Source organism: Cetorhinus maximus, chromosome 12, assembly GCF_964194155.1.
Source record: "Cetorhinus maximus chromosome 12, sCetMax3.hap1.1, whole genome shotgun sequence".
NCBI lineage: Eukaryota > Metazoa > Chordata > Chondrichthyes > Lamniformes > Cetorhinidae > Cetorhinus > Cetorhinus maximus.
In genome coordinates this window covers 55,430,482-55,456,267 of record NC_135890.1, presented here as the reverse complement: position 1 = coordinate 55,456,267, position 25,786 = coordinate 55,430,482, and the positions used below count along the sequence as shown (strand labels likewise).

At 43.6% G+C, this 25,786-nt stretch overlaps 1 protein-coding gene across 1 annotated transcript in view; it reads left to right on the top strand.

Annotated features, from left to right (window-relative positions):
• bcat1 (branched chain amino-acid transaminase 1, cytosolic) overlaps window positions 1-24,840 on the top strand; it is a 75,758-nt gene extending 50,918 nt beyond the window's left edge. The window contains exons 7-11 of the mRNA XM_078553640.1: window positions 1,023-1,165; window positions 13,906-13,991; window positions 14,498-14,638; window positions 16,205-16,279; window positions 21,393-24,840. Coding sequence (XP_078409766.1) covers window positions 1,023-1,165; window positions 13,906-13,991; window positions 14,498-14,638; window positions 16,205-16,279; window positions 21,393-21,434 — 487 coding nt within the window. The 3' untranslated portion in view covers window positions 21,435-24,840. The remainder of the gene's footprint in view (window positions 1-1,022; window positions 1,166-13,905; window positions 13,992-14,497; window positions 14,639-16,204; window positions 16,280-21,392) is intronic.
• The last annotated feature ends 946 nt before the right edge of the window (window positions 24,841-25,786 follow it).

Sequence of the window (25,786 nt, the reverse complement as noted above, 5' to 3'; positions counted from 1 at the left end):
TCCAGTCAAGGGAGGGGGGCAGCCTGAAAATAAACCGGGTTCAGGCTTTTGGCACCTCCATCAGCAGCCTCATTGGGCACACCCTACTCATCCCCATAAGGTCCACTTCCTGCAGGTCCTCTCTCCCACTCCCCGACCTTTCTACCCACCCCTACACACCCCCTTCTGCCCACCCTCTGTGCTTCACCTCCCCTCCCCTCTTTGAGACCCCCAAAACTTACCTGGTCCTGAAATCCAGGGACTTCGGCTCTGGGGACTGCGTGCAGTCCCAGTGCTGTCCACTGCAGCTTCTGGTGATGCAGGGACCAGAGAGTTGCCAGCCAATCTGATTGGCTGGAAGCTCTCTGAGGCGGGACTTCCTCCCGAGTGAGGAGTGGAAGTCCCGTCTCCATCCAATTAACCCTTGTTGGAGTGTGAAATGGCCGCAGGGCAGGCAGTATCAGCGGGGATGTATTCTCCGCCGACTCTTCAGATGATGGGATGGGAAACCCGCCATCCTAGAAATCCTGGTCAAGGTTCAAGTCCCACTCCAGGGCTTGAGCACAAAAATCAAAGTTGATAATCCAGTGCAGTACTGAAGGAGTGCTGCACTTTTGAAGGGGATGACTTTCAGTGAGATGTTAAACCTAGGCCCTATCTGCCTATTTGGCTGGATGTAGAAGATCCTATGGCCACTGTTTCAAAGAAGGAGGAGTTCTCCCAGTGTCAAAAAGTACTTCATTGGCTGAAAAGTGCTTTGAGACATCTGGTGGATGGGAAAAGCGCTATATAAATGCAAGTCATATTTTGGTGCTGAACCCCTTGAGTGCTACTTGAATCTCAACCTTGTGGGTCAGAGGCAAGAATGCTTGCAACTAAACCTTGGCCGACCCAGTATTACTGATTCTTCTGGACACCTGGAGCTCGTTGCACTTAGTGAGTGGAGCCAGGGCCTGTTTTTTGTCTTAACCCACCATTATGTAGGAAGAAGCACCTTTGAAGCAATAAGGTTGATTATAACTCTTTATTCCCTCTTGTTTTAGAAATTACGGAGCGTCACTTTCTGCGCAATCTGAGGCCCAAGCTGCAGGATGTCAACAGGTTTTATGGCTTTATGGAGATGAGCACCATGTAACGGAGGCTGGGACCATGAATCTGTTTCTTTACTGGATAAACGAGCATGGAGGTACCGTGATACAGAAACTCATACTCAATTCCATTTGTGTTATTGATCTTTTTTGCTTTCCCAGCTTAATACATTGACTGATATGTAATAAGGAGGAGAAGGAATGAACTCACTTAGCGTCCTGCTAAGGCTGTCTCCAAGCACGTCACAGCCAATGAAGTACTTTTGAAGTCTGGTCACTGTTGTAATGTAGGAAACATGGCTGCCAATTTCCAATGTGCAAGATCCCACAAGCAGCATTATGCTAATTACCATGTTTTAGTGGTGTTGATTGAGGGGTAAGTATTGGCCAGCACGCCAGGGAGAACTCCCCTGCTCATTTTTGAAATAGTGTCATGGGATCTTTTATATACACCTGAAAGGGCAAACAGGGCCTCAGTTTGACATTTCCTTCGAAAGACGGCCCTGATTAAATTGTAGCGCATCCTCAGTGCTGCACTGGAGAGTCAGTCTGGAATTTCTTGCACAGCTCTATAAAGTATTGAATCCACAACCCAGAGGTGAGAGTTCTACCACTGAGTCAAGGCTGGCACCTTAATAGTGGTGCATTTTGGTGCCTTGTAGCTTGGACTTACATAGACAGTGTAGCTCAGTCTCAGGGCCGCTGCCAACAGAAACATAGATGCCATTGGAATGAGAAATTTAAATGAGAAACATACCACCAAATTACTTTGGGAGACGTCCTTTTGAGCTGATAGCAAAGCTAGCATGCCAGGTGACCTGTGTGCCTTCTGTTGAAGATAAGTGCATGGCATGTATAAATCGAAAGGAAAGGAAAGAATATAAGAAAGAGTAATGCTAAAATGATCTAAAACTCTATGTGGAATCAATTAACTTAATAGCTTGTCGTTATATGAGGAACTGGAGGAGGCCATTCAGTCCCTCAAACCTGTTTTACTGCTCAGTTAGATCGTGGCTGATCTGTACCCCAACTCCATTTATCCACTTTGGCTCCCTATGCCTCAATACCCTTACATAAAAATAATTGAGATAGAGCTTGCGATTGGTGGATAAGGTGTTTCCAATTCATTTATATATAGTAAAGGAGATGGAGTTTACCCTGATCTCTTTATACAGAGGAAGTTCTCATAATAAAACCTATTCCTTGCCACTTGCTGGTTATCTTTGGTGCACTTCCTGAAATGTATCCATCATTAACATTCCCAAAGCTGAAGCATCATAATGTAAGTAAAAGCCAGTTGAATCCTATGAAGCATAGAGGGAGTTGTCCCTCTCCATTCAGCTTTAAATTATCACTTGTGGCTGTGCCTATGATAAAAATCAGCTTGATCCTCCCCAGTCAGCTGCAGCAATATATTCTCTAATCTAACTGCAAAGGTTTTAGTGAAAACCTTGCAAACTGAATTAATAAGGGATGTAAGATAAGCTTGTAATTACCTCAGAGTAGAAACCCTCTACCTAGTTACAGTAATACAGAGATTAATGCTATGTTCCGTTTCTGTTAGCAGAATGCTTTCTATGGCTTAATTAGCAGTGTGAGAGAATCATTTTTAACCAATGCAAATGTGAAAGGATTCTAAAAGAAAGTAACTGTTCAGATCTATTCGAGGGTCTGTATGAAGTCTTGCTCCCTAGTGTTCCTGCAGTGAACAGGGAGATGCCTGAAGTTGTTTATTACAACAACTTGCATTTATATAGCACCTTTCCTGACCTCAGGATGCTCCAACGTGCCTAACAGCCAAGGGGGAGCTTAATTTGAAGCGCTGCTTTAAAGCATTGAGCATGGCAGATGATTTGCGCACAGCAAGATCCCGCAAACCTCAATGAAATAAATGATGTTTGCCTTAGGGTACGTCAATAGAGTGATTCCCCGTTTCCTGGGTCTTTTCTATGTGGAGATGCACGGTGAGGGGAAGGTGAGACAATGTGATGCGAATCCCTGGAGCTGTTCAGTGATATTCTGTTGGGCTTGGGATGGTTAGTTACATGCCTAAATAATGCAGCTCCAATAATTCGCAGGGGCAATGTACAGCACAGTGCTCCAGCACCCATGTACCACGTGAAAGGGAAATTTCATTCATTATCTTTAAAGGTTCTCTTGAACCTTCCAACGAAAGATGGTGAACTATGACAGCATTGCCTTTGTGGAGTCTTTGACTGATGCCATTGTTTTCATCCCTGCCACAAACCTCGTTCCTTAGACACTGATTCCACCCCCCTCCCAGCCTGAGGCTGAACCGGACTGTTCAAAACCCAGACATCCTAAATGACCCTGGGCTGAGCTGCTAACCCAATAGCCTCTCCATCAGCAAGACCACCTACTTCTATCTCCCAAACATTGGCCTCTCATCTCTGCCTCAGACCATCTGCTTCTAAAACTCCCATCCATGCTTTTGCATTGTACCTGACTGTTCCAATAGGCTCTTGGTCAGCTTCTCATCTTCTGCCTTCCGTAAACTTGAGCTGATGTGAAGCCCAGCTGCTCATTTCCTAACTCGAACCAAGTCCCACTCACCATTCCCCGTGTTTATAACACTAGTGCCACTGTGTAATTGCAAGCTGCTGTTATTAGTGCCTGACACTTATGTAAAGATACTGACCCATTATTGATGACCATGCTTTCAGCTATCAAGGGCCTAAGTTCTGGAATATCCGGACAAGTATGTGAAAGAGCAGGAGTAGGCCATTCAGCCCCTCGAGCCTGCTCTGCCATTTAATAAGATCATGGCTGATCTGACAGTAACCTGAAATCTGCATCCCACCTACCCCCCGATAACCTACCACCCCCTTGCTTACCAAGAATCTATCCACCACTGTCTTAAAAATATTCAAAGACTCTGCTTCCACCACCTTTTGAGGAAAAGTTCCAAAGACTCACGACCCTCTGAGAGAAAAAATTTAGTCTCATCTCTGTTTTAAATGGGTGACCCCTTATTCTTAAACAGTGGCCCCTAATTTTAGATTCTCCCACAAGAGGAAACATCCTCTCCACATCCACCCCGTCAAGACCCCTCTCCCTAAACCTCTCCACTTGCCTACCGCCCTCTCCTCTATTAAGGTGCTCATTAAAACCTTGCTCTTTGACCCAGCCTATGGACATTGGTTCTAATATCTCCTTAAGTGACTTGGTACCAAATTTTGTTTGATAATGCTCCTGTGAAGTGCCTTGAGATGTTTTTACGAGGTTAAAGGCGTTATATAAATATAAGTTCTTGTTGTTGCATTACCAAACATGGCCAGGGACATCAGTGACATTTAGCTTTGGATCTGTTCAGAGCGATTTGTTTTGTCCATGTAAAGGGCAGCTGACATGTACATGCACATTAGAATAGAAAAAAGGGAGATATCTACGTTCAACCATCCGTAGTCCCGGCAGAGATTGAATACATCTTAATTGAAGCCTGAATAAGCTGAATGTGTTATTGTCCCTTATGGGAAAACAAGTGTATCTTATTTAGTACTTGCTATAATGCACTAAGCTAGCTTGACAATATCTTGTCCCATAGTGCCGTGAATGTTATCACTGGAATAATCCTTTTGGGATCTGCACATTTCAAGCATCTATCTGTCAAAATCTGAATGCGTAGCAGCATCACAGTACACTGAGGTTAGAGTTTGAAAAGGTTCTACCATATTGGAGCAGTCAAGTCCGGTGCAAAAACATGGATGGGAGTTTTAGAAGCAGATGGTCTGAGGCAGTGGTGCAGACGGGCAATGTTAGGGAGATAGAAGTAGACGGTCTTGCTGATGGAGAGGTTATTGGGTTAGCAGCTCAGCCCAGGGTCACTTAGGATGTCTGGGTTGTGAACAGTCCGGTTCAGCCTCAGACAGTGGCCTGGGAGGGGAATGGAATCACATTTACCATCCTATTGGCCCAACTATTAGAAGAACATTTCAGGCTCAATGCCCAAGTGTTTTAAGCAAAATAAAAATAAAGAAGCCTTGTGTAATTTGAATTGCAAACTAGATATTTTCATCTTTTGCTCCATCACCAAGAATGCCGACTTCCACCTCGACAACGTGGCCCGTCCCCACACATGCTCCAGCTGCATTGCTGCTGACTCTGTCATCTTTATCTTTAGACTTGACTATTTTAATGCTTTCCTGCCTGGCCCCTCACTTTGCACCCTCCGTAAACCTGATCTCGTCCAGAACTCTGCTGCTGTTATTCTAGCTCACACCAGCAGGCTCCCACTCCAGCAATGCCTCGATTTTTAAAATTTGCATTCTTGATGATAAAAAGACAAGCCTTAAGGCTTTGTGCCTTAACGCGAGGAGCATTCGCAATAAAGTGGATGAATTAACCGCGCAAATAGATGTAAACAGGTATGATATGGTCGGGATTACGGAGACATGGCTGCAGGGTGACCAGGGATGGGAACTGAACATCCAGGGGTATTCAGTATTTAGGAAGGACAGACAAAAAGGAAAAGGCGGTGGAGTTGCATTGCTGGTTAAAGAGGAAATTAACGCAATAGTGAGGAAAGATATTAGCTCCGACGATGTGGAATCTGTATGGGTAGAGCAGAGAAACACTAAGGGGCAAAAAACGTTAGTGGGGGTTGTATATAGACCCCCAAACTGTAGTGGTGATGTTGGGAATGGCATTAAACAGGAAATTAGAGACGCATGTAATAAAGGAACTTCTGTAATTATGGGTGACTTTAATCTACATATAGATTGGGCAAATCAAATTAGTAACGATACCGTAGAGGGAGAATTCCTGGAGTGTATACGGGATGTTTTTCTGGACCAATACATTGAGGAACCAACGAGAGAACAGGCCATCCTAGACTGGGTATTGTGTAATGAGAAAGGAATAATTGACAATCTAGTTGTGCGAGGCCCCTTGGGGATGAGCGACCATAATATGATAGAATTGTTCATCAAGATGGAGAGTGACTTGGTTGATTCTGAGATTTGGATCCTTAATCTTAATAAAGGAAACTACGATGGTATGAGGCGCGAGTTGGCTATGATGGATTGGGAAACGTTACTTAAAGGGATAACGGTGGATAGGCAATGGCAAACATTCAAAGAGAGCATGGGTGAACTGCAACAATTGTTTATTCCTGTCTGGCGCAAAAGTAAAACAGGAAAGGTGGCCAAACCATGGCTTACAAGGGAAATCTCTAGATAGTATTAGATGCAAGGAAGAAGCATACAAATTGGCCAGAAAAAGCAAAAGACCTGAGGATTGGGAGCAGTTTAGAATTCAGCAAAGGAGGACCAAGTGATTGATTAAGAAGGGGAAAATAGAGTACGAGAGTAAGCTTGCAGGGAATATAAAAGCTGACTGTAAAACTTTCTATAGGTATGTGAAGAGAAAAAGATTGTTGAAGACAAATGTAGGTCCCTTACAGTCAGAAACAGGGGAATTTATAATGGGGAACAAAGAAATGGCTGACCAACTAAATACATACTTTGGTTCTGTCTTCACAAAGGAGGACACTAATAACATACCAGAAATGTTGGGGAACACAGGGTTTAGTGAGAGGGAGGAACTGAAAGAAATCAGTATTAGTAGGGAAATGGTGTTGGGGAAATTGATGGGATTGAAGGCCGATAAATCCCCGGGGCCTGATAATCTACATCCCAGAGTACTTAAGGAAGTGGCCCTAGAAATAGTGGATGCATTGGTGGTCATCTTCCGAGATTCTATAGATTCTGGAACAGTTCCTACAGATTGGTGGGTAGCTAATGTAACCCCACTGTTTAAAAAGGGAGGCAGAGAGAGAGCAGGAAATTATAGATCAGTCAGCCTGACGTCGGTAGTGTGGAAAATTCTAGAGTCCATTATAAAAGATTTAATAGCTGAGCACGTGGAAAACAGTGGCAGAATTGGACAGAGTCAGCATGGATTTACGAAAGGGAAATCATGCTTGACAAATCTACTGGAATTTTTCGAGGATGTAACTCATAGAGTTGATGAGGGGGAGCCAGTGGATGTGGTTTATTTGGATTTCCAGAAGGCTTTCGACAAAGTCCCACATAAGAGATTGGCGTGTAAAATTAAAACGCATGGGATTGGGGGTGGGGTATTGAGATGGATATAAAACTGGTTGGCAGACAGAAAACAAAGAGTAGGAATAAACGGGTCTTTTTCCGAATGGCAGGCAGTGACTAGTGGGGTACCGCAGGGATCAGTGCTGGAACCCCAGTTATTCACAATATATATTAATGATTTAGATGAGGGAATTAAATGTAATATCTCCAAATTTGCAGATGACACAAAGCTGGGTGGCAGGGTGAGCTGTGAGGAGGATGCAGAGATGCTTCAGTGTGATTGGACAAGCTGAGTGAGTGGGCAAATGCATGGCAGATGCAGTATAATGTGGATAAATGTGAGGTTATCCATTTTGGTAGCAAAAACAGGAAGGCAGATTATTTTCTGAATGGCTATAAATTGAGAGAGGGGAATGTGCAACGAGACCTGGGAGTCCTTGTACACCAGTCACTGAAGGTAAGCATGCAGGTGCAGCAGTTGGTAAAGAAGGCAAATGGTATGTTGGCCTTCATAGCCAGAGGATTCGAGTACAGGAAAAGGGATGTCTTGCCGCAATTGTACAGGGCCTTGGTGAGACCACACCTGGAATATTGTGTGCAGCTTAGGCCTCCTTATCTGAGGAAAGATGTTCTTGCTATAGAGGGAGTGAAGCGAAGGTTTACCCAACTGATTTCTGGGATGGCGGGACTGACATATGAGGAGAGATTGAGTCGATTAGGATTATATTCGCTGGAGTTCAGCAGAATGAGGGGGGAATCTCATAGAAATCTATAAAATTCTAACAGGACTAGACAGGGTAGATGCAGGAAGGATGTTCCCGATGGTGGAGGAGTCCAGGACCAGGGGTCACAGCCTGAGGATATGGGGTAGACCATTTAGGACTGAGATGAGGAGAAATTTCTTCACCCAGAGAGTGGTGAGCCTGTGGAATTCGTTACCACAGAAAGTAGTTGAGACCAAAACATTGTATGCTTTCAAGAAGGAGTTAGATATAGCTCTTGGGGCGAAGGAGATCAAAGGGTATGGGGAGAAAGCGGGAGCAGGCTATTGAGTTGGATGATCAGCCATGATCATAATGAATGGTGGAGCAAGCTCAAAGGGCCGAATGGCCTACTCCTGCTCCTAGTTTCTATGTTTCTATGATTTTAAATCCCTCCTTGGCCTCGATACTTCCCATCTCTGTGATCTCTTCCAGCCCTATAACCCTCTGAAATATCAAAAACAGCAAGCGCTGGAAAAGCTGAGCAGATCTGTAAGCTTCTGTGGAGAGAGAAACAGAGTTAATGTTTCGAGTTTGATATGACTCTCCTTCGGAACAGAGGAGGGGTAGAAATACATTGGGTTTTGTGTTGTTGAGAAAAGGAGGGCGATGCAGGTGGACAAAGGGGAAGTTCAGGCAAAGGTTAGAGGGTGGGGCAAATTAAATACCAACTATGTCATGGAACAAGAAGCAAAGGGTGTTAATGGTAGTAGTAAAGAAATAAAGCATTGGTCCAGAGTAGGTGTTAATAGCAGAATAAAGGTCAGCTCTCTCTAATAGCAAAAGCATAAACACAACATATAAACTGGCCTCTGAGATATCTGTGTTCCTCAAAATCTGGGCTATTGCATATCCCTGATTTTTCAACACTCCACCATCGGTGGCCGTGCCTTAAGCTGCCTTGGACCCATGTTGTGGAATTCCCTCCCTAAACCTCTCCGTCTCTCTCTCTCCTCCTTTAAGTCGCTCCTTAAAACCCACATCTGACCAAGCTTTTTGTCACCTGTCCTAATATATGGCTCAGTGACAAATTTTGTTTGATAACCTTCTTGTTAACTGCCTCGGGGTGTTATACTGTAAAGGGCTAGATAAAGGCAAGTTATTCTTTTAAAGCAAATTCCCACAAGAAGGCTGGATCATTCATCGATGTTGTCATCTTGACTGTGTTTTCTCAGCTAGTAGCAGAGAGATGACATGTCTTCTATGTGCTGAAAGTTTATTTCAAAGAAATTGAGAAAAACTGTTGTCACTTTTAAATCCCAACACTATAATTTTCCATGTGTGTTATGATGGGATAAATCATTGACAGTATTTCACAGTGAAGAACGTATCCAAGTAACAACACTGATGGATAATTATAATGACTGCTTTGACGACTATGTGGCTTCATTCATTGAATTGTAGAATTTTATATACACAAGGAGGCCATTTGGTCCATCGTACTAGTGTTGGCTCTCCAAAAGACATTTCCATTTGGTCCCATTCCTCTTCCTCAAATCCTTTTGATTTTTCTCTTTTTAAAATATTGACCCATTTCTTTTTTTAAATACTGTTATGGATTTTGCTTCCACTACTGTTTGTAGTTAGGAATTCCAAGTCCCAACCACCCTATATGTATGGAAAAACAAATTCTCCCAATCTCCGAACCTCACCCATCATTATTTTGGTCAGGATATAGAATTTGGGCCCTCTAACTCCTAACTCCAACCACCATGGTTTATCCAGTTTAACCACCATGGGAGAGCAGTATCAGTGTGCCTGCTCTCAGCGTTTGCTCTGCTAAGATCTGCCCCCCTTAATCCTCAGGGCAGATTTGCAGATTCTGAAAAATGGTCCAAGAAAGCAGCTTGTTTTAGCAGTGTTGCTGTGACGCAAGCTGAGAAGATTCAGCTTTGCCCCGGTTAGTAAGTCAGGAGGATGTGGATTCAAGTCCCATTCTTCAGACTTGAGCACAAAAAGCTAGGCTGACACTTGCAGCGCACTACTGAGGTTGTGCTGCACTGTCAGAGGTGCCGTCCTATGGATGTTACATTAAACTGAGACTTCATCTACCCTCTCTGTCTTCTCCTCCCACCCTCCCTCTCATGCTTTCTTTCCCCCTCTTTCAGCCTTTCTTTCTCCCTCGCTCTTTCTGTCTCTCACTCTTTGTCTCTTGCTTCCAAGGATGACTTTCTTCCACTCTGGGATTGTGGGTCCTGAAGTGACTCAAAAGTCCAATGCTGGATCTGCACACTGCCACATGGGGCAGGCAGTGTTTGCTGAGGTGGCTGGGTGGGATGCTTGGATTTTTGTCTGCTTCTTCCACTGTTTACATCGGCTACCACCTGGGCCTCTCGGAGACGTTCGAAATGGTTGGCATAAACGCAGATGCTTCTCCTCCAGTTTGGTCGGTCTCGAGCAAGACATTCCCACAAATCGGTGGGGATGTTGCATTTTTTCAGGGAGGCTTTGAGGACGTCCCTGAAATGTTTCCTCTGCCCTCCTGATCACCACTTGTCATGACGAAGCTCGGAGTAGGGAGTTTGTTTTGGGAGTTTTGTGTCAGGCATATGGACAATGTGGCCCGCCCAACGTAGCTGATTAACCATAACCAGTGCCTCGATATTGGGCATGTTGGCCTGAGTGAGGACACTGATATTGGAGAGCCTTGTCCTGCCATTGAATTTGCAGGATTTTGTGGAGGTGTTGCTGGTGATAATTCTCCAGGGATTTAAGGTATCTGCTGTACCAAGAGGATGCCTTAAGATGGAAGCACCCTCTGAAGACTTCTAAAATTGTGAAGGGGGAGCCCAGCTGATCCCACGGCTCTGAGTGTGGGTAGCTTAAAGAAGGTGGTTATTGCCCCACCCATATTCCTCCCCTTGCCTCCCCCAGGCCTACCACCAGGTGGCTGTCTCAGCCAGGCTTTGGCCTCAGTTGGGGGCTTAATTGATCTCTGTCATTGGGCAGATCTGTCACCGATTTGCCCTCAGGTGGGGGCTTAATTGATCTCAGTTAGCTACCCATCACTGCCGGGCAGTTATCTGGTGCCAGTCAGACCCTACCCCTGTCAAGGTTGCTCGAAGGTGTTGTTGGGGAGATGTTCCGGTGCGAGATTCTCTCGTTTTGCTCCCAATTCCACCTCCAGAGCCATCACAGTGGGACGGGAAAAATTCAGCCCAGAGTCTTCAGGAGTATTCCTTGTGACGCAAAGGTTAGTGCAGGAGGCAATGTAAACAAACCATTTAGGCCATTTATCAATAGTTCTCTCTCTCATAAAACTATTTAGAATCACACTGATTAAACCTTGAAAAGCATCTGGCGAAGAATTTAGCATAGAGAGCAATTCAAAGGCTGTAAAGTGCTTTGGAACATCAGGAGCTTGTGAAAGGCGAGATATGTGAACGTAAGCCGTCTTTCTTTCTGATTTCCTACGTGAGCCTATAAATTAGCGGTGGTGCGTTACTCTTGGGTTAACTTGTCATCACTAGTGCTGAGCGTAATGGAAGAGTAAAACTGATTTGTATTCCAGGCCTCCTGCAAGAGCTCAAACATTCAATTGATCAGACTAATGTTTACCCCTAATGTTTGACTACAATAGTACTTCACTCCCACAGAAGCTGCTCCCACTGCTGCAACATAGGTGTAAGAAGGAAATCCAAGAATTGGGTTAAAAAGAGGTGTTTATATTAGGACGGAACCCACACTAAATGAAGGAGTGGGCCAGACCGACTCTGATACTCACTGATCGTGCCGTATGGATGTCAGCTGCCATGGAGAGCTGTGTGTGAAGGAGGAATGTATAGTTCTTGAGTGCCTCTTGGGCATCTTTCCCCCTCTTCCTGTCACAAGAAACCTGCTGCATGGTGCAACAGACTAGTTTGATGCAATACCTTGTATGTCAGCTCAGCTCAGCATCACCCCTCTCCTGCTTTCTGCTGCTAAGTCTAGTGCTGCTGGAACACTGAGTTATAGGCAATTAATCTGGAAGGTGGAATAGAAAGCTCAGTGTTAATTGTATATTAGTTGAGTGTTTAACTGTATTCAGGCGGTGGGCATAAATTGGGGGTTTACTTATGCTCCTATAAATAAGAGCAGACTGAATCTGTGGGTGTTGGATTTGAAGTTGCATGTTTTTAATGCATTTCTTTGTAAATGATAGTTTATAAGTGTGTAAAGATTGGCTCCGGTTCTATCCTTCATTGCCAGGTTACCTAAGTGTAAAATTAGTTTTATTTATAACTGAAACTCCAGCTTTCCCTGTGCAGCTTCTCATTGAATCTTATAGTAAAGAAGGAGGCCATTTGGCCACTCGTGCCTGTGCCTGCTCTTTCCCCATAGCCCTTCAAATTTTTCCTTTTTAAATAGAGATCCAATTCCCTTTATAAAGGCACTGAATCTGCTTCCACCACCCTTTCAGACAATGAGTTCTCCCGGAAAATCTGTTCCAACCGGATGAGGTGAATGCATCACGCTCACATGGTGATGCAGGAATAGTGAAGGATAAGTCTCCCTCCTTAACTGTCCATCCTCAACCCTTAACATTAGTGTCACGGCTGATTTGAGTGCATTCGCAGCGGCTGTTGGTTCCAGGACCATCAGTGGTATCAGCAGCCCCATTCTCCAAACATACTGCAGTCAATGCCGAATTGAAGGGGGATTAAAGCTGTACACTGATAACAATTTCTAATAAGAAACGAAAAAAGCAAGTACTGTAAAAACAATGATGCAGCTTTGAATTATAGTCGCTGTTGTAATGCAGCGGCCATTTTGTGCATAGGAAGGTCCCACAAACAGCAATGAGGTAATGACCAGATAATCTCTTTCTAATGTTGGTTGAGGAATTGGCCAGGATATGGAGGTAAAGCCCTCTGCTTTTCTCTGAGCAGTGCCTTTTGATTTCTTACAACTGCATGAGTGGGCAGACAGGTCATCAGTTTAATATTTCACCCAAAAGACAGTACCTCCAACAGTGCAGCACTGGGAGCCAGTCTACATCATGTCCTGCTAATTCAGAAGCTACATCATGACCTGCTAATTCAGAGGCAAGATTGCTACCATTTGTGCCAAGGCTGTTGTTTCCTCAGGTTCCAATTGTGACAGTGTCCTTTGGTAGGTGCTAAGCAGGAACTGGACACTCCCCCACATGGAGAGAAGGAAAAATAATCAAAGAATGAGTCACCCCTGGCCATTCTCTTGAACTTCTTAGATGCATCAAACAGAGGCCTGGGAGCAGGTCACCGCTTGACAAGTGTTGAATGGGACTCTGCTTAATGGTTAGACATTGATATGCTGCCAACTTAATCATTCATGCAGTATATTTTTCAGCTTTTTATGAACATCCTGTACCCTTTTGGTTTCTTTGTGTCAAATATTGATGTGTGATAATCTGAATAGAGGGAGAAAGAATAATGGAGGGATTGTTCAATACGTTGAAGGAGAGGAACGAGGGATTGCGCTAGTATTGGAATTGAACTCAAATTCGAAGTCCTGGGCAAGTTGGACTGTCTCGGAAAATCCTTCCCCAACACAGGAACCGGGTATCAGGGCAGCTTTAAGCATCGTGAGAAATTTAGATAATTGACAAACCAGCCAGGGTGGTGTTTTTTTCTAATGCAGTGGATCGTTAGGGTCTGGAATTCTCTACCTGAAAGGGCACTGAAATAGCAACAGGTACAGCATAACTTTCAAAAGGGAATCGAACATATACTTGAAGACATTTGCCGGATTAAGGAGATAGAGCAAAGGCATGGAGCTAATTAGAGAGCTCTTTGTGACAGAACCAGCACAGGTATGGCTGGGCCAGACAGCCTCTCACCCTGTGCTGCACCATTCTATAAAATGGACCAGCGAGTGCAGGAAAACAGGAGAAACCTTGGGTGACAAACAATGCACTTTAATCAGCTGCAAGAGTAGGCATAGAATTAAACAGCTGGCTCACAGTCTACAACTGGGTACCTGTGCACGTCCTGAATCAGTGTAATAGTCTCCCTGCTGTACATGTGCTAAGTATAGTGTGTTCTGTTCTCTTAGAGGAAGAGCTGGTTACACCACCACTAGATGGCGTCATATTACCTGGAGTAGTGAGACAAAGCATTCTGGATCTTACACGCAAGTGGGTCAGTAAATATTGCTTAATGAGAGAGCATTAACTTTACTACATTCAAGTGCCATATTAACCTAACCCTAACAGCTAATTAGGTGCTCCTAATGTGACATCAAATTTGTAGACTGCTAATCCTTTTGTTTAATTTGATATGAACGTTAAATGTTAATGTAACACATATCAGAATCTCAATCTCAACAATGTTGTGCAGTATTCAACATTGAGAATCAATAGCTATGATTTCCAGCTGAACAGTCAACTTAATCTGACATGTTCGTTTACATCCTGTACTTTCGTGGGGTAAATATTTGATGAGACCTGGGCAATGTTTACTAGTTTTATTTTTTAAAAATACATTTTGTGTACCTCGTTATAAACCATTCAGACTTGTCAATGTGCTTCAAACTACCAGTGTTGCATTCATGAGTAGAAAAAAATATTTAGTAAATAACCTTAATAATGTGAAAATGGGTGAATGGAACCTGATTGCTTTTGTGTTTCTTTCGTTTTGGAAAAAAGAATCAATTCAAGGTTGAAGAGCGTTCTGTCGGGATGAACGAGCTTCTTAATGCAATCAGGAAAAACCGGGTCAAGGAGATGTTTGGCTCAGGAACTGCTTGTGTCGTGTGCCCAATAGAACGGATCTTGTACAAGGGCGAGGTGAGAAAGCAAAACAAAATATGCAAAATTATGAGATGCCTTCAGCTCAAGTTTGAGAGGTTTACTAACCGCACCATTTAAAGCACAGCTTGGGCAATGTCACCTACCCCCAAATAACCTGGTAGTAAGAGGCAGTGTGAGGGAGAGATGGGGGACGGAGAGTTTATAATGTGTACAAAACTTCTTTCTGACCCAATATGGAAAGAATCCAACAATAGAGGAAGCACCACTAGACCTGGTATCAGAAAATGAAACAGAGCAGAAAATGAAACAGAGCAGATAAGGGAAATAAATGTGGAATGATGCCTGGAAAGTGCTGATCCCGATGGAATAAATTTAAAAATAATTACAGAGATACTTTTATTTACAAAGCCCCTTTAACTTAAAAATAAGTCCCAAGGTGCCCCAGGTTAACAGGTTCCAAGCCAGTTGGTGAAGCTGAAACCAAGACACAGAACTTTTCTTTATTGAGAGAGTTTATTGACTTGTTCCGTCTCATAGCTCTCCTCCCACTCAACCCAGTGTCCCGGCTATCCCCTATTTATATGTGCTCAGGCAATTAATACCCATCAACTGTTTCTCTTAACCTTATCAATGACATTAACAAACCTTAACAATGTAATTGATAAGCCATTGATAGATTCCCCTCTTTTCTTTGTGATAACGCAGGATGTAAAAGCGATACTTTTTGTATTTTGTTTGGTTAGCTGTTACAGATTTGTCACGATCACACACCACCCACCCCCAGCAACAAACCCAGGAATTGTTTTTTTCCCTAAAGTGTTAGAAGTTTTTCCCCTTTTGCACCCCCTGTGACCTGTGCATCCATCTGACCAACTTCATTGCCAAGATTCGATAAGGTCTGAATGTCTAGTAGCATGTCCCTCTGCCCTGACCCGTCTGTCTATTATAATATTGACAAATGACCTGTAGCAGCTTTCTGTGTCTGCTCTGATGCAGGCGACAGCAAGTACCTCTTCCCCCCCCCCCCCCCCCCCAACCATTTAAATTCACCCCCTTAAAGTCTGTATGTTGCTGCTTTCCAAGGAACGTGAAATGAAGCTGCTGATTGCTTTACAGCCCCCACGGTGACTCAGATCTGTAGACTAGACTATCCAGAAACACAATGCAGGCCCCGAGCTCAGAAAGGTTCTTTTAGCTATGGTTGCACCTCCTTGCGCAGCGGGAGTGTTTGTGCTAATGTTATGTGCCTGCAATATACGGTGGATGGTAAAACCCCACAAGAGGTTGTCGCAGTGAAAGAACACTGGAAGATTTCCCGCATTCTCCACTTTGTGTAGTTGCTAACGGATGATCAAAGCTCCTGGAAAACCTGACTTTGCCCGAAATCAGTAGAGCTTCTAAACCGGTAAATGCTAAACCGCAAACAGTCGGCATGCTTAATACGGTTTAACCAGCACCTTTGTAACTGACACCTGTGCTGATGACAGTGTTTCAGGTTGTGTGTCTGATATGGATGGCTGTCTAGGATAAGCACAGATGGTGTCAGTGGCAGGGACAGTGTTACAGTTTTACAGTTTGTTTTCTTTCTCTTTCTTTTTCCAGAATCTGCATATTCCAACCATGGAAAATGGACCAAAATTAGCATCACGGATCCTTGAAAGCCTGACTGCCATTCAGGTGAGTGTGGAGGGTCACTTTCCAGGTTAGGTGATGGCTGTGACTAATACCAGTGGTTTGACAATGAAACATAACAGGATCACTGAATAAGAGGAGTGTAACTGGAGGTTGGACTTAATGTAGCTGCCCGATGATTTCTATTACTGCAAAGTACTGTATCAGGTACTTCAGAAGGAAACATCCAGATAATGAATGCGTATGCCTTTATTCATTGCTCAGATGTTTACATTCCATTAAGTTTAGCTGGGTGATATTCTGTTTAAAATGATAAAAGAACTCAACAAGATGGGCTTAGGAAGCTTTAACTACAATCCGGGGTGAGGAATCCAATGCCCAGATACTTTCCCTGTACCGTATCGCAGACACTTAGCGACATGATTGTCAAATGTGCAAAGGCATTTGATACAGTGCCATACAACAGACTTGTGAGCAAAATTCGAGCTCATGGAATAAAAGGGAAAGTAGGCACTTGGATAAGAAATTGGCTGAATGACAGGAAACAGAGAATAGTGATAAATGGCTGTTTTTAAGATTGGAGGAAGGTCTATAGTGGAGCTCCCCAGGGGTCAGTGTTGGGACCCTTGCTCTTCCTGATATGTATTAATGATCTAGACTTTGGTGTTCAGGTCATGATTTCAAAATTTGCAGATGATACAAAGATTGAAAACGTTGTCACCTGTGATGGGGATAGTCATGAACTTCAAAAGGACATAAAAATGTTGGTGGATTGGGCAGACAAGTGGCAGATGAAGGTCAATGCAGAAAAATGAGGTGATTCATTTTGGCAGGAAGAATATGGAGAGATAGTATAAAATGAAGGGAGAAACTCTAAAGGATGTGCAGGAACAGATGAACCTCGGTGTATATGTGCTTAAGTCATTGAAGATGGCAGAGCATGTTGAGAGAGCAGTTAATAAAGCATATAGTTTCTAAGGCTTTATTAATAGGGGCATTGAGTACCAAGAGTAAAGAGGTCATATTGAACTTGTATAAGACACTAGTTAGGCCCCATCTGGAGTACTGCATCCAGTTCTGGGCGCCATACCTTGAGGAAGGATGTGAAGGCATTGGAGAGAGAAAGAAGGAGATTCACAAGAATTATTCCAGGGATAAAGAACCGTAGCTATGAGGATAGATTGGAGAAGTTGGGAATGTTTTCCTTGGAGAAAAGAAGGCTGAGAGGAGACTCAATAGAGGTTTTCAAGATCCTGAGTGGTATGGACAGGGTAAATAGCGAGAAACTGTTTGAAGAGTGAAACTCAAGAGAACATCAAGAACTAGAGGTCACAGATTCAAAATAATTGGTGAAACGAGTAAATGTGATGAGTAAATTTTTTTTTCACCCAGAGGATGGTTGAAGTCTGGAACTAACTTTCTGAGAGGTGGTGGACACAGGCTTGATCAAGGTATTCAAAAGGGAATTGGATGGCTACCTGAAAAGGAAGAATGTGCAAGATTATGGGGGTAAGGCAGGGGAGTAGACTAGGTAGAATGCTCTTTCAGAGAGCCAGTGCAGGTTTGATTGGCTGAATGGCCTCCTTCTGCACTGTAAAGATTCTGTGATTCTGTGAAATGTCCTAATTGGGCTGGCAGCCAGTTCAGCACCCAGTTAGTGGTGCTGAATGTTGCCAAGAGGTGGGAGCTGTCTGCAGAGCGCAAACTGCAATGGCAGATGGCAACCATGATGGAGCATGCCTTGCAGAAGAGAGGAGGCAGTACCTTGGAGGGCCTGCAGGCTGACCACACATCAAACGACCAAACGGCCAAATTGAAGATAATGCACGCAATCCAGTGCGAGATCCCCCAGCTCCTTTTCAAAAAAAGACCTTTCACTACTGTCCGTGTTGAACCCCACAGGTGTACACTAACATGCACCAGGCTGTTCAGATTTGGCCATTTGCATATTGAAACACATCATCTCGCCTTCCCCAGCCCGTTGACCTTAAGGAGCTTAACAGGCCTTTAATCGGAGGCAAGGACCCCCATCTCCCGCTCTCCCTGAGAAAATTGCACTACGTTCCAGTGGTGACAGGACCAGGGCCGTCCTTCGGGAACGCAATTCTAAAATCAGTCCCATAGCTGTTCCTTTTGAGGGGCAAAGAAAAGGCATGAATTTAGGGGTGAGATCAGAAAATGCAGGTCAGTCATCATTTCAGAGAGAATGGTGCCGCCTGAAACATTTTCGGCAGAACATCCAACATAGAGAGCTTCAGGACTGGTTTAGCTGAGGGGTTAACTATATCCCAAAAATACTGGAAACCTAGAAAAGTCCTTCCTGACCCCCACCCCCTTAGGCAATTAAAGCTAGTGCTGACGACCACCCTGGCACTGATTAATGATAGAATGATATAGTATAGGAGGCCATTTCCATCGTTCCCATGCTGACTATTTGAAAGAGCTATCCAACTAATCCCACATGTGCCCCATCCCCCATCAAACTCTTTTCCCATTGCTCTGCCGAATTTTTTCCCTTCTAGTATTTCTCCAATTCCTTTTTTGCAAGTTACTATTGAATCTGCTTCCACCAGCCTTTCAGGCAGTGCATTTCAGATCACAGCAACTCACTCTGTAAAAACAAAATGTTTTCTTTTGCCACCTCAGGGTTCTTTTGCCAATCAATTTAGTCTGTGCCCTCTGGTTACCAACCTTTCTGCCACTGAAAACTGTTTCTCCTTTTATTTTCTCGATCAAAATCTTTCATAATTTTGAACACCTCTTTCAAATCTTCACTTAATCTTCTCCGCTCTAAAAAGCTCAACACAGCTTTTGCAGTCTCTCCACACAACTGATGTCTCTCGTCCCCGATACCATTCTACTAAATCTCTTCTTCACCCTCTGCATGAACATGCTCCTGAAAATGTGGTTCCCAGAATTGAACGCAGTGCTCCAGCTGAAACCTTACCTGTGTTTTATAAAGTTTTAGCATAACTCCCTTGTTTTCCTATTGACTTCCTCTATTAATAAATCCAAGCACTCCATGTAATAAAAACAGAATGTGCTGGAAATCCTTGGCAGGTCAGGCAGTATCTGTGGAGAAAGAAACAGAGCTAACAGAGCAAGGTCTGCAATCTTGATCAGAACTGGAAAAGGCTAGAGATGGAACAGGGTTTCAGCAAGTGCAGAGACAGGAAAGGTAGGTGTGGGCTGGGGGAAGGGACAAAAGGGAAGGTCCATGATTGGGCAGAAGGCAGCAGAGGTTAGATGACCAAAAGGGTGATGGTGCAAGACAAAAGGGGAATGGTAATGGGATAAGGAAAGAAACTAAAGATGGGTCTAGAGGAGGGGTGAATGGGAAAACAGGATTATTTCCCATGCTGGCAATGAACAACTTGGAGAAAATTGTCTCCTGTTAGAAGTCACACCCTAATCCCAGATCAGATCAGTGTCTGGAGGTCTGCACTGGAGTCAGCATGTCGCTATAACAGTACATTTTAGTGGTTTATAAATTACTTCTAATTATATTTAAATATAATATCTCAAGACTTTCCAAAATACTTTACAGCCAATGAGGTACTTCTTGACATGTAGTCAGTGTTGTAATGTAGGAAGTACAGCAGATAGTATTCATGCAGCAAGTTCCCACAAACAGTGAAGACATAAATGACTATTTTAAGTGTTGTTGGTTCAGTGATAAACATTGACCATGATACTGGAAAAATTCTCCAGCTCTTCTTTGAGAAGTGCCATGGGATTTTAAACGTTAATGTCGTTATGTTACCATCCTTGGGCCAGGCCCCAGGACTTGGAGGGAGGTCCAGTTAGGGGCCAGTAACATTTTGTTTAAAGTAGTTAAAAGTTGAGATTTCAGACACCGGCTTTTGGAATAAAGCCCCAAGATTCCCTGGGCTTTGAACAAACAAAAATAAAATTAACTATACATGTTCAGAAAGATAAAACAATTTACAAGATATATTTTACACTCAAACGTTCAGAATCAACTTGGGGTACATGTGAATTAACAGACAAACGGTGGTCTGTTTAATATCCCATCCAAAAGACAGCATCTCCAATCATTCAACACTCCATAAGCAATAGGAGCAGAAGTAGGTCATTTGACCATTTGAACTGGTTCTGCCATTCCATAAGATCATGGCTGACATCATCATGGCTTCAGCTCTACTTTCCTGTCTGCCCACCATAACCCTTGAACCCCCTTGTAGATCAAAATCTGTCTAACTCAGCCTTGAATATATCCAGTGCCCTAGCCTCCACTGCTCTCCGGATTTGGGAATTCCGAGGATTAATGACCCTCTGAGAGAAGAAATTCCTCCTCATCCTCATTAAATGGGAGACCCTTTATTCTGAAGCTATGAGAATCATAGAATCACTGAGTTTATGGCACAGAAAGAGGCCACTTGGCCAGTCATGCCAGTGCCGGCTAAAAAATGAGCCACCCAGTTTATAATCCCACTTTCCAGCATTTGGTCCGTAGACCTGCAGGTTACAACACTTGAGGTGCATATCCAGACACCTTTAAATGAATTGAGAGTTTCTGCCTCTACTGCCCTTTCAGGCAGTGAGTTCCATACCCCCACAACCCTCTGCGTGAAAAATATTTTTCTCATCGCCCCTCTAAACATTTGACCAATCATTCTCCCTAGTCACTGACCTCTCTGCTAAAGTACTGAGTGAAATTCCAAGGAGAATTAACTATTGGCTACATGAGGATGAGCTTCGAACCCCTGTTTCTAGATTTCCCCATGAGGGGTAACATCCTCTCAGCATCTACCCTGTCAAACCCCCTCAGAATCTTATGTTTCAATAAGATCACCTCTCATTCTTCTAAACTCCAATGAGTATAGGCTCCCACTGCACTAAATGCTGGCCTGGATTAGGTGATAACTATTGTACAAGACCAGCCACATGCTTACAGCTGAGTTGCAAGAGATAATGTACACTTTGGAAAACAACATTTAAAAGCTAGAGAGAGGTAATTTAAGGCTGTTACTGCAAGATAGATAAGTAAATGCTTGTAACACATAAAAGAATCATGGAGAGGCACTGTGTGGATAATTGTAATGTGTTCCCTTCTTTTGGCAACAAATGAACTTGATACATGTGTGTGCAGTTTGAGTCCTACAGCATGCTAATAGGATTCAAATATCTTTGACAGTACGGGAGAGTGGTGAGTGACTGGACCTGCCTGGTGGTCTGAAAGTTGGAGCACCATTGAAAGCAGACCGAATGAAGAGCTAAGTAACAGAAGGTGGGCTGAATGTCAAAATAGCACAAACTGCAGTCTAGTGACTGTGAACATCTGACGAAGGTTCGTGACTGCTGCCTGCACCCAAATAAAGCACAAAACATTTTGCAATATAAACGTGAATTGTAACCGTATGTATTGTACTACCTTCTGCTCAACAGGGGACCCATGCCAAACTGGCAGAGCCACTGGTACAAACTGCCCCCTCACAGATTCTCATTCAATTTTGTCAGTGAACGTCAGCCCTGTCCTATTCACAGTTCTCTCTGGTTTTTTTGTAGCAACTCTGTGTGATATTGACTCACGAGTTACAGACATTTCATCGTCTTTGACATACGACTAGAATACCCTACGGCCAGGACATCAGGGCCTGTTGATTCTGTGTGTTTCGCATGCAGTCAGTGACTGAGCAAAGAGGAATTTGTACATGAGCCATTGTTGATGAGCTGCTGTTAGGCTAGTGAACCGTACAAAATGGGAGATAATTTTCCCAACCAAACGAAAATAGATTAATGTCTGGAATCGGGGTCAACATCACATTATATTTTATGCTCATAGAATCCTAAATGCCTTTGAATCATATTGTATCAGTGATAGTGACACACAAGCAGTGATCCAAAACGAGACGTTGTAAGAGTTGAAAATGCCAAATAAAGATTCCTACATGTGAATTGCAAGGATGTAAGCCAACTTCAGAGGTTCAGATGTCAGCATGTGAACCTTTGATCATTTATAAACAGCCTTTAATGTATCCCTGACACCTTATTACTATATATAGGTATAATATCTACTGTGTAGTTGAGTTTTAAAAGGTGATATATAAATTATTTCCTCCATATCTTCTTGGAGTGTAGGTGACACTCAGCAATTTACTTATTACATACTCTTTGTTACCCTGAAAGGATTGTAGGTTTTGAGAGGCAGCCACATTGTATGGGATTTGAATTAAATGTTTGCTCAGTTGCGTCAGGGTGGCAGGTCAATAGATTTTTATTAGCTAAGGGTATTAAGGGATATGGAACCAAGACATATAAATGGAATTAAGAATAAATGGAAATACAGATCTAACTGATCCCGTGATCTAACTAAATGACAGAACAGGCTTGAGGGACTGAATGGCCCCCTCCTGTTTTTTTAACATTCTTTCTAGGGTGTAGGTCTTGCTGGTGAGGGCAATATTTGTTGCCAATCCCTTGCCCATCCTTAATTGCCCTTCAGAATGTGGCAGTGAGCCACCTTTGTGAACCGCTACAGTCACATGTAGGCCAGGCCAGGTAAAGATGGCAGATTTCCTTCCCTACCAGACACTAGCGAACCAGATGGGTTTTTAATGACAGTCGACTGGCCAGCATTATTGAGACCGGAGGCGGAATCTGGTGGAGGTGACGGGGTCTTGCCTGCCGGCTGGAGAACCGGTGAGTGACCCATATGTCACCTTTGGGGAAGGCCCGCTGACCTCGAGCCAACGAGGCAGTTCAGAGGCCACTGGCAGGCCTTTCCCCAGGATCAGTACCCCGAGGGCGGAGGTCCTGCATATTGACCAGCAAGATCAGCAGGGAGGTGGGTGGGTGCTGCCGGACCGACATCCACCCGAGGCACAGAGTTGAGGAGCGACCCAAGCCACAGATAAATGATGGCCGGAGGGGTTTCACTAGCGATGGCGGTGGGTTGACAGCAAGTGGAGGGAGGTGGCTCTCAGTGGCCCCCTCCCCCTTCGCGATGCTGGGTCCCTCTATCATGCACTGAGTGCTTTTGAATGAGGGACCATGCCCTAGGAGATAAGTAGCCTGCAGAGGTTTACCTGCTGTGTACGCTGCATGGTGACAGGCCTGTCCGTAGCTGGGTTAATACCAGTGGCAGTGGGATGAGACCCTTAAGTGGTCATTAACTGTCCACTTAAGAGCCTGAATTGGCAGCGGGGTTCCCACTCCCGGACTTAATCAGGGTGGAGATGGGAAGATGGCATGGAGCTTACTTGCCACCCTGCTGCCCAATTAAATGCCCTCGTCACCTTCAAACACGCTACTCGAGAGGGCAGCAGATTATGCCCTAAATTTTAATTTCAGGTTTTATTAATTCATTAAATTTAAATTCCACCAGCTGCCATGGTGGGATTTGAACCTGTGCCCACAGAACCTGAGCCTCTGCATTACTGGCCCAGTGACATTACCAACACATCTCTACCTCCTCTAGCTTCCCTTTCCTGAACGATATGCATGAGTCAGTTGGGCTCATACAGCAACCCAGCTCCATCTTGCCTTGGTTTGTTCTTTCTCACTACCAGCCTGCAGATTTTATTGAATTCAGTTTCACCGGTGCTGCAATGGGATTTGAATTCATTGTCTCAGGATTACTAGTCCATTATTGTAACCATTACACTTGGTGCAACCATAATCTTTATACCTTCAGCTTAGATGGTGTGGGGGATGCTGTTGTCCTCTCTTCTCCGAAGAACATTCCAATCTTTCAGGACTGAAATATTGATGGAATACACTGTCATGTGACCAGTGAGCTTTTATTTTACCAAGGAGATCACAGAGTTATTCACTACCCACTGTGTATTCGTAATTATATATATATGTACAGGAAGACAGGAATTGCAAGGTTCAGCTGCCAATGCCAAAACTTTTGTGATACGGATACATGACCCCCAGAATTGGAGTTATAGAGGGAATGCTGCACTGTCAAAGGTGACGTCTTTCAGGTGAAATGCTAAACTGAGGCCCTGTCTTCCCTCTGAGCCAGATGTAAAAGATCTCAGGGTATTATTTTGAAGAAAATCAGAGGTGGCCTGGCCAACAGGAATCCCTCAGTCAACATCACTAAAACCAATAGTGCAGTCATTTATCTCACTGCTGTTTCTGGGATCTTGCTGTGTTCAAAATGACTACTTGTTTCTCAGCTTTCACAAGTGACTACACTTCAAAAAGCACATCACCGACTGTGAAGCATTTTGGGCCATCCTGAGGGTGCTAAATGAATGCAAGTTCTTTCTTCTGACTTTCTTTACCATCTGGGACCATTGTTCCTTTGGCCACAAGGCAATCATAAAGGTAATGCACAGACCACTTACAAACCGCCCCCTTTAAGATACCATGCTCCCCCCAAAAATTTAAAGGTACCATACTTTGAAATAAACAGGCCACGCACAACAAATAAAACTTAGAGGGATCGTTGTCTGGGATCTGCGATCATATCTAACAAATCATTGTGCAGGCAGTGTCTGCTTTATAATTATATGACAAAAATATTTCACACTCTACTTAATAGTATAATTTTGTTGTGCAAGTTGTACTATTGATTATGTACGTAACCACAGAAGATACTGTGCTCAATAAACGTTTTGTTGCGGAATCTTCCTTTTTTTCTCTTTGCACTGCCTTCAGAGTCTCTGTTTTAAGAAACTGATGTCATGAAAAATCAATTCTGGTCACATAAGAGGAAGGAACAGCAGCAATGGAACACTTCCATCACCTGTAAATGTGTGCCATTAATGAACATATGGTTGTGACAATCTCTTTTTGTTTGAGGGTCAATGAATTATGATTATTTGCCTGTCAAAATGTAGTGTCTTCAAGTCCGACTCCAGAGACTTGAGCACATAATTTAGGCTGACACACTGGTGCAGTATGGAGGGTATTCTGCACTGTTAGAGGGGCCATCTTTCAGATAAAATGTTAAACTGTCTGCTTTATCAGCTGGACGTAAAAGATCCCGTGGCAGTGTTTCAGAGGAGAGCTGCTGAATTCTCTCCGATGACCTGGCCCATATTTACGCAATCACCATGCTTAAAACAAATTATCGGGCCATTATCACATTGCTGTTTGAGGGAGCTTACTGTGCACAAATTGGTTGCTCTGTTTCCTGTATTAGAGCAGTGGCTCTATTTCAAAAGTACTTCATTGGCTGTAAAGTACTTTAGGACTTTGCCACATAAATGCAAGCCTTTTTCAATTGCTATATCTGAGCAGCACAGAATAGAAAGCAGTGCAATGTAGTCTAGAGTAATTTGTGTGTGCAGATCTTAATTGGCTTCAACGCATTGAAGGTTTTTTCCCTGGTTTCTACAAACCAGCAGCTTTTCCATCACTTTCTGAAACAGAATTTTGGATGAATGTGATGCATTGTTTTTTTCTCTAAGGGGAGAGTCAGAATTCTGCCATTTACAACACGCTTACAAATCATATTGAATAATTAATATGGGACTTCCAATTGAACTTTATACCCCCTTCCCCCCGATGTGGTTTATGCCATGCTGGTGCCAAGCACGAGCTGTATAATTGAGGAAACTAACTTCTAACCTG